At 35.0% G+C, this 8,278-nt stretch overlaps 1 protein-coding gene across 1 annotated transcript in view; it reads left to right on the top strand.

The window, feature by feature from the left end:
• Window positions 1-610: 610 nt before the first annotated feature.
• The window catches only part of LOC107669995 (hornerin-like), a 17,273-nt gene continuing 9,605 nt past the window's right edge, over window positions 611-8,278 (top strand). The window contains exons 1-17 of the mRNA XM_016462443.1: window positions 611-690; window positions 1,393-1,460; window positions 1,573-1,641; window positions 2,063-2,095; window positions 3,592-3,633; window positions 3,937-3,978; window positions 4,145-4,183; window positions 4,390-4,428; window positions 5,287-5,337; window positions 5,428-5,478; window positions 6,205-6,249; window positions 6,377-6,415; window positions 6,586-6,732; window positions 7,608-7,655; window positions 7,762-7,800; window positions 7,897-7,920; window positions 8,016-8,063. Coding sequence (XP_016317929.1) covers window positions 680-690; window positions 1,393-1,460; window positions 1,573-1,641; window positions 2,063-2,095; window positions 3,592-3,633; window positions 3,937-3,978; window positions 4,145-4,183; window positions 4,390-4,428; window positions 5,287-5,337; window positions 5,428-5,478; window positions 6,205-6,249; window positions 6,377-6,415; window positions 6,586-6,732; window positions 7,608-7,655; window positions 7,762-7,800; window positions 7,897-7,920; window positions 8,016-8,063 — 835 coding nt within the window. The 5' untranslated portion in view covers window positions 611-679. The remainder of the gene's footprint in view (window positions 691-1,392; window positions 1,461-1,572; window positions 1,642-2,062; window positions 2,096-3,591; window positions 3,634-3,936; window positions 3,979-4,144; window positions 4,184-4,389; window positions 4,429-5,286; window positions 5,338-5,427; window positions 5,479-6,204; window positions 6,250-6,376; window positions 6,416-6,585; window positions 6,733-7,607; window positions 7,656-7,761; window positions 7,801-7,896; window positions 7,921-8,015; window positions 8,064-8,278) is intronic.

The following is an 8,278-nucleotide window of genomic DNA, read 5'->3' as shown; positions in this document are numbered from 1 at the left end:
AATTTTAATACATTTTGAAAATATGATTTATTAAATAAAATCAAATAAGAGCAAGTACTTAATAATAAAGTGCACCATTATTCGTTTTTTGAGTGTAGCAGTTTTTTTGTAAGAGCTAAATCACAAAATACGTATGAAAGAACCATCTGGAAACCTCTGATCCTGAAACCAGCCAGGTCATCTTGTTTTCCAAGGGTGAATAAATGAGAAAACCTGTAACTTCCTGCATGAGTTCCTGTGGCTCTGGTCTCTGTGTGATGTTGTGTATGCTGGCTGTGCCCTCCACTGGCTGAGCTGCCTTCCACCGCCGCCTGCTGGGCCAAAGGGATGATGGGACATACCATGAATAAAGACACTTTTCATCCCAAGTTTTGGTATAATTAGTCAACAGCTAATGTGCAGTAGATATTCATCGTCATTTGGATGCTTGAAGACACTGCAGATCCGATCTGAATATAAATTATGAATCACAAATGTGTCTGTACTCACCTGTCGTTTGATTGGTAGGAGTAGTTTGAATGGCAGTTGCTGGGGTTAGAAGTCCTGCCCCTTACCAATATGGGGGCTGGAAGGGTATAAAATGTATTTTGGTGGCCAGTCAAGCATAAGGAAGTCAAAAGCACGTTTGCTGGTTGCTTTATGTCTGCTGCACAGTGTCCCACATAGACCTGTGCTAAAGATGCTGTCACGGTAAGTCAATGGCGATTGATTTATAACAACCAATATCTCTGAAATTGACTTCAGTGGGCCAACTGATAGCTAACTGATCAATAATTTATTGAGATATGTCAAGAAGGAGCAGTAGATTGGTTCATTAAGATTTTTACGTTTATGCATTTATCCAAAGCAGCTTGCCTTGAATTCAAAGTACATGCATTCATTCTTGCATTCTTTGGGAATCAAACCCATGACTTTGGTGTGCTTTTTTAATAGACCAAAAGCATGTTTAGTGTAGGATTTGATGCATATGACTTATATCTTGTTATAGTTTAAAGTCTGTGTTACTCTAATCATTTGATACTGGGAATCTCATTTAGGAATATAATGTGATAGAATATCCGATAACGGAATACTTTAGCATAAAAACATGCAAACTCAGTGCTAAGTATTACTTTTAACCATTGCTTGTGTTTTTCAAAAGCCCAATCGATGATACATACTTTGTATATAAGTTATAATTATATAAAAATAAAATGAAAAGCATGCATTTCTCAAGAGAATTGTTGGATTTTAATGCCCATTTTCAGCTGTTTTTGAGAAAATGCATGATAAATTGCTAATTGTCTTGTCTACTAAGTGTGACATAACATTAAACAACATCTCATTGTGTTTTCTGGGTTGAATTTGCTTCACATGTGCTTATTCTGGACTCTTATCATTTTGCTTTCACAGAAATCTTGTAATTGCTTCAGTGGCTGTTGTGTTTCTGGCGTCCACCCTATCAACGGCTCCTGTTGAAGGTACGAGCTCTTTTCCCAGAGGGATTATTTAATGACACACTCTTATGTTCAACATACAGCGCCCACACGTCTTTACCCACTCATTAAACTGCTGAATTATTTCTCCGGACAGATAAGGAGCCTGAGGACAATGACTTTGAGGCTGAAGAGGGTGAAGAAGAACTGTCTGAGGAGGAAGAGGGTAGGAGATGAAAGTTCTTTTAGATGTTACCTCATCATCGTCCTGATGAGAGCCGATCGTACCACATCAAGAAGCTCATATTGTGGGCAGTTTGACACTAGATGTGATCCTGCAAAAGGACAAAATGAGAAGTTAACACTATAATGTTCATGATAAACAGTTTTAAAGTAAATCTCTTTTAAAACTTTTTTAAAGTCCGTTTAGCTTTATAAACCCATTGTTAGCACCATAAACGCATTAATGTGAGTAAGCCCAAAGTCTCATAGAGAAAACAAAAGAGCATTTCACTTAAAACTCTATGGGCTCATATTATTCTGATAACAGTCAGCAGATCTGCGAGGGATTCGGGACAGAAAGAGGAGAAGGGCATAACAAAGGAGCGGTTGTTATAAACTGTATCGATTTTCCCTTTTCTTTACAGATGATGATGACTCCAAAGGTCAGCATATGAAGGGTGGGTGACAACTTACCACCATTGTGCAAAACCTCAGTCATCTTTAATAATCACATAATAAGTCATATTTTACTTCAAAAGTCAGTCTTTCTTAATGAGGCTGAGCTATTCGAAACATTTGGGGTTCTGCCATAATCAGAAATTACACTTACAAAAAGTACCATGGTATTATTTCTTGTATACTACGTTTTGTGGACATGGGACCAATGGTAATAGTTTGTTTTTTAAGCTTGATCATTATGATTTTAAAGTATGGTAACCAGACAGTATCATAGTATCTATCAAAGCAGCATGCTATTATATGTTTTTTGGACATGACACCATGGTAAAACCATGTTTTTTGGACAATATATTCTTTTAAGTACTTTGGCGTATCATGTTAATACCATGATATCACTAACAAAAATATTGTGATGTCAAAACATATTACAGTGATGATAATATGGAACTTCGATATACCATGGTATTGAAATTCATGTACCATAATATTTCATATTGATATAGTATTTTCAAAGTTCTTACAAGAGTACCTGGATTTCAGTACCATAGTATGTTTCAAAATACCACAGTATTGGCATCTGATACAACCATGGTACCACAGTACTTTTTGTAAGGTAATTAAGATTTACTAGCATTCAAAAATTGGGATCGGTTTATATATATATATGTATATATATAACAGTCTCTTATGCTCACCAAGACTGCATTTATTTTATCAGAAATACAGTCAAAACAATAATATTGAGAAAAAGTATTACAATTTAAAATAACCATTTTCTATTTGAATATGTTTTAAAATTTAATTTATTCTTGTGAAGGTAAAGCTGAATTCAGTGTCACATGATCCTTCAGAAATCATTACGCTGAAGAAACATTTCAAATTTGTATCCATTTTGAAAACAGTTGTGTTGCTTACTATTTTTGTAACAAAAGACTAAAGTCTTTACTGACACTTTTGATCAGTTTAATGCATAATTTCTGTCAAAAACAAAATCTAATGACCCCAAATTTTTCAGCAGAGTTAATCGATAAATTACAGGGTTAAATAAAGACTAAAGACTGATGATTAGAGCCCGACCGATATGGGTTTTTTGGGGGCCGATACCGATATTAGGGAGCAAAAAAAGACGGATACCGATATATCGTCAACAGGCTCGTATCGGCCGATAATATCGGTTAAACAATATATCGGTCGGGCTCTACTGATGATACTCTATATTTAACTTGTAGCAAAAATAAACATTTAGTTCTAATGTGGTAGCAACATTGCAAAAACGAAACTAAAATCCGATCTAAAATGCACATAAAAGACAATAAAAGCAACTTAAAATGTATATAGCTGGTTTATACAAGATGCAAAACCCCTTAAGCACATGTAAAACGAGTGTTTGTCCTTCTAGAAGCCACCTGGCTGGAAGAGATTGATTGACCTGTGAGAAATGATCTCTGGGAATCTTAAGAATATGTTTCTTGTTCCTCTTCCTCTTTTCCCAAAGGAGCCGGATCGCAGCAGGCCACTGCAGCACCCAAAGGCTTGGGTAAGGTGAAGCTAATCCTCTTTAGAGCTGGAGGCAGAGAACACTGAACCTCTCAGCACTGGAAAATAGTTCACTGGGTGCACCTTACTCAGTAAGCAAAGTCAATCAGTACTTAATCTGGTTTAGGGATCAGGTATGTGGGGATTTTAGCCACATTGCTCAATTTATTAATAAATGTGGAAAGATGGAACATCAGGTGCACAGATCTGTGAAAAAAACAAGCCTGTAGCGCAGCGAGATTGCATGTTTGTTGGGCCAAAGTTTCAGGACCTTGTTTAGACTGAAGGGCTATTTTTCTCCAAGGTATGACTCCTGGCAGCGCCGTCGCGGGCGAATCCCCAAACGGTAAGGAAAGTCTACTCGATAACGCAAAAACAAGTTCTGTTCAGAGTGCATTAGCCTCTCATGGCCTCTGGTGAAAGGTGAATTTGTTGAAAGCTCAATGGCCACTTTTCAGGCCTTTCTGAAGTCCAATACATCTTTTGACAAAACCTTTGCTCTTGTTTCCCAGGTCAGAAACTTAATGGTGGAACTCAAACTGGCCAAGTCTGTAAGTGTGAACCTGATCTATCAGGGGCAAAACTTTCACACAAGTCGTACTTTAGAAAAGCAACACCGACTGACCTTGTGTAAGAAATGCACTACAGAGCTACAATATATGGACAGGGCAGTAGCCGAACATCAGAAGGTCAAATCTAGATATATCTTCTCTTTCATGGCCAATCAAAAACTAAACTAGTGTTTTTGTCATTACAGCATCAGGCAGCACATCAACAGCTTCAAATGGAGCAAATGGTGACCAGCATTTCAATCAGAATTTATTAAAACAGCCCTGCATCTTGAAAAAAACATTCTGTTGATTTGCAAAAAAAGGCCTGTATTACCTAATTTTATTATGCTGATTTCAAAAATATAAATAAAAACTTCCTATCGCATTTTTTCCCCCCACAAAATTATGTTTATCTGCTTTAATGCACTTATCAAAACAACAAAAGCAGCCAAACGTCAAAGGTATCGATAAAACAAGTATTCAAAATGTATAATTTAACTTACAATCTGCAAAGGAGTAGAAAAATATGTTCAAAATAAGTGAATAAATAAATAAGCTTTTTTTTTCACAAAATCTGTAATTTTCTGTTGCTGTTTGTTTGTAATAAAACATCCACAGGTCATGTTTGCATTTTCTTCTGTTGCCGGCCTTAATTCTAACTGTGAAATTAGACATAAAATAATGTCATACATGTGAAAATCGGCTGAGAATGTAACAAATTGTTGTAACCTGGCTCAGAGAAAGACAGAAATCATATCTTTGTGGCAGTTGATAATGGGATAATACTAAATTTCCCAACCTTACAAATGGTTGTAGAATGCAAAAATGCTACAAAATGCACATCATATTTTGTGAGAAAGTGACATGCTAGGGCAAAATAGGCACTATTTTTGGAATCAGCACCCCAAAATTAGTAAGAAACAAGTGTTGGATTTCATTCAGAAAATATGATGCAGGGTGGTGAATAATTAATAAAGTTTTGTTATTTAATTAAACCACTAACTGCATGTCATTGGATTACTGGAGCATTTTTAAGATTGACAGCAATGTTTTATTATTGTACAAAGAATTTCCTCTCAGTAATGTTTCTGTGTGGGTTACAGGAAGCAACGGTAGAGACGGGTACTCTCAGCCATCTGGCTCAAGTTCTCATGGTACTGTACCTGTTCATCTGCTGTAAATATGATTTTCTTTTTACTCTTAACAAGTTTACTGCCTAATCACTGAAATTATTTCACTTACAGATGCAAGTTATGGTGGACAAGATGGGTCCAAATCAGAGATAGTTCCTCCAGGTACCTGATCACTGAATCTAGAATAGAATAGAATAGAATAGAATAGAATAGAATAGAATAGAAAAAAAGTTACACATGTATATGGCATGGCATAAATACTATATACACTAAAAAATACTAATAGGGCTTATTATGTAGTACATTCAATACTAAAATTAAAAAATGAAATGTTATATTCAATTATAATATAATATAATATAATATAAATATAATATAATATAATATAATATAATATAATATAATATAATATAATATAATATAATATAATTTACATACACAGCCAATCAAAAGTTTGGGGTCAGTAAGAATTTATTTGAAAAAAGTCTATTGTGCTTACCAAGGCTGCATTTCATAAAAAATACAGTAAAAACAGTAATACTGTGTATATATAATTGCAATTTAAATTAACTGTTTTCTATTTGAATATATTTTAAAATGTAATTAATTACTGTGATGCAAAGTCTTCAGTGTCACATGATCCTTCAGAAAGCATTCATTCTGCATTCATATCTTTGTGGAAAGAGTTAAACATTTTTTCAGGATTTTTTTTTTTTTTTATGAATAGAAAGGACAGCATTTAGTTGGAAGAGAAATCTTTTGTAACCTTACAAATGTTTTTACTGCCACTTGCAACCTTGCTGAATAAAAGTATTAATTTATTTTATTTTTTTAATTGTTAAACAGTAGTGCATCAAAATTAAGAATGATAAAGAAAATTTTTCTCAGGTGTAGGAGCAGCTGCTAATGGAGGTTCAGGATCTAAAGTCCCTGGTAATGACATTTAGAAACGCATTTTAATTATTGTTCGAAATATGATACCAAATATTAAACATTTTAGAAAAAACAAAAAACAAAACTTACAGCTCTAGAGAAACCCAATATGTTTAATGTGTTTCAGGCACAGACGGGGGCGTCCATTCAGTGTCCATTTCTGTAGGTAAGAGTTGTTCTGTTTATGTTAAGGCAATCGTGGCTTATAATATGTGTTATGCACATAAAATCAAAATATAGCCAAAGGCCTATTAATACTGGAATATCTTGTGCATGTAAATATGGTGGTTCATCTTTCATTCACTTCACAATGAGATATTTTCTTCAATCTCACAGTGTCATCAGGTCAAGGGTCATCAGGCCATATAGCAGCAGGTCATGGGTCAACAATGTTATCCAGCCACACTTTTGACCGACCTTCAGGAGGACAGACATCAGATGGTGTGGGTGTAGTTTCCTCCGAGGTCCAATCACAGCCTACAGGTATTTCAATTAAAACGATGAAATAGTTCATCCAAGAATGAAAATTTGCTGAGAATTTACTGACCCTCAGGCCATACAAGTTGTAGATGAGCTTCTTCGTTGAAACAGATTTAGAGAAGTTTAGCATCATTTGCTCACCAATGGATCCTCTGCAGTGAATGGGTGCCGACAGAATGAGAGTCCAAACAATAAACATAAACATCACAATAATTCACATGACTCTAGCCCATTAATTAACATATTGTAAAGTTACGTGTTTGTAAAAAACAAATCCATCGTTAACCAGTTTTTAACTTCAAATTGTCGCTTCTGGCCAAAATACCGTAATCCATAATAACGCTTCCTCCAGTGAAAAAGTCCATCCCCTGATGTCCTCTCACATCAAAATCCACAGACATATTTGTTTAGAACTGTTTTTGCTTGTAAACGGTGCTTGAACTGTGTATATTTCTCTCTTTATTATGACTGGAGAAAGCAATATTATGGATAGAGGACCCTCGTTTTAGCTGTAAGTAGTGCGGTTTGAAGTTAAAAACATCTTGATGGATTTGTTTCTTACATGTTAATCGATGGACTGGAGTTGTGTGGATTATTGTGATGTTTTTATCAGCTGTTTGGACTCTCATTCTGACGGCACCCATTCACTGCAGAGGATCCATTGGTGAGCAAGTGATGCAATGTTAAATTTCTCCAAATCTGTTCTGATGATGAAACAAACTCATCTACATCTTGGATGGCCCAAGGGTGAGTAAATTCACAGCAAATTTTCATTTTTGGGTGAACTATTCCTTTAAAAATAATTTTACATTAATTATATATAAAGGCTTCAAGTAAAAGTTATACAATTATAATGCTCTTTGCATATGTATGTCTAGGTTCAGAGGGATTCGCTCCGCATAGAGATGGCTCACAGTATGAAAATGGTATGTGTATAACAGGATCTCGGTATTGTATCTCATGGAGGTCATTTCTTACTTCTTAAATGCTGTACAGACTTATACGTGAAAAGATCTTTTATTCTTGCATCAGGGGAAACGGCTCATGATGGATCTCAAATCGAGTCTCCAGGTGATAAACACCAAAGTTTACATGCAGTTTACCAAATGTTTTCTGTTCAATTATAATTGATGTCATAATTATGTAATTATTATCTTGTACATTTAGAAATCCCTGAGATGGAATCTAACGGTGAGTCTTATTGTGCATTAATGCACAGCAAACAATACTGTGCATCATATTAATCAGAACGAGTGATTTAGTCATTTTAATCGGGTTCCTCACAGGTAATGGACACAAACAACTACTGAACGGAGGAGAAACAGGATTTACAGGTGAGGAAACAATGAATATATGGTTTTTAATTGACTGGCATTTCATACAGCATGAAAACAGATTAAAAATATCTCTGATGTTAACCTGCTGTTTTTGATGCAGGCTTGGATCATTTCATGGCAGGCACATCTCAGATACAAGGAACAGGTATAAAAACATGATTTAAAATCCGATATATATATATATATATATATATATATATATATATATATAT

Source organism: Sinocyclocheilus anshuiensis, unplaced genomic scaffold, assembly GCF_001515605.1.
Source record: "Sinocyclocheilus anshuiensis isolate Anshui unplaced genomic scaffold, SAMN03320099.WGS_v1.1 scaffold160, whole genome shotgun sequence".
Classification (NCBI taxonomy): Eukaryota; Metazoa; Chordata; class Actinopteri; order Cypriniformes; family Cyprinidae; genus Sinocyclocheilus; species Sinocyclocheilus anshuiensis.
Note: the sequence above shows the minus strand (reverse complement) of the source record. Positions and strands in the feature narration are given on the sequence as shown.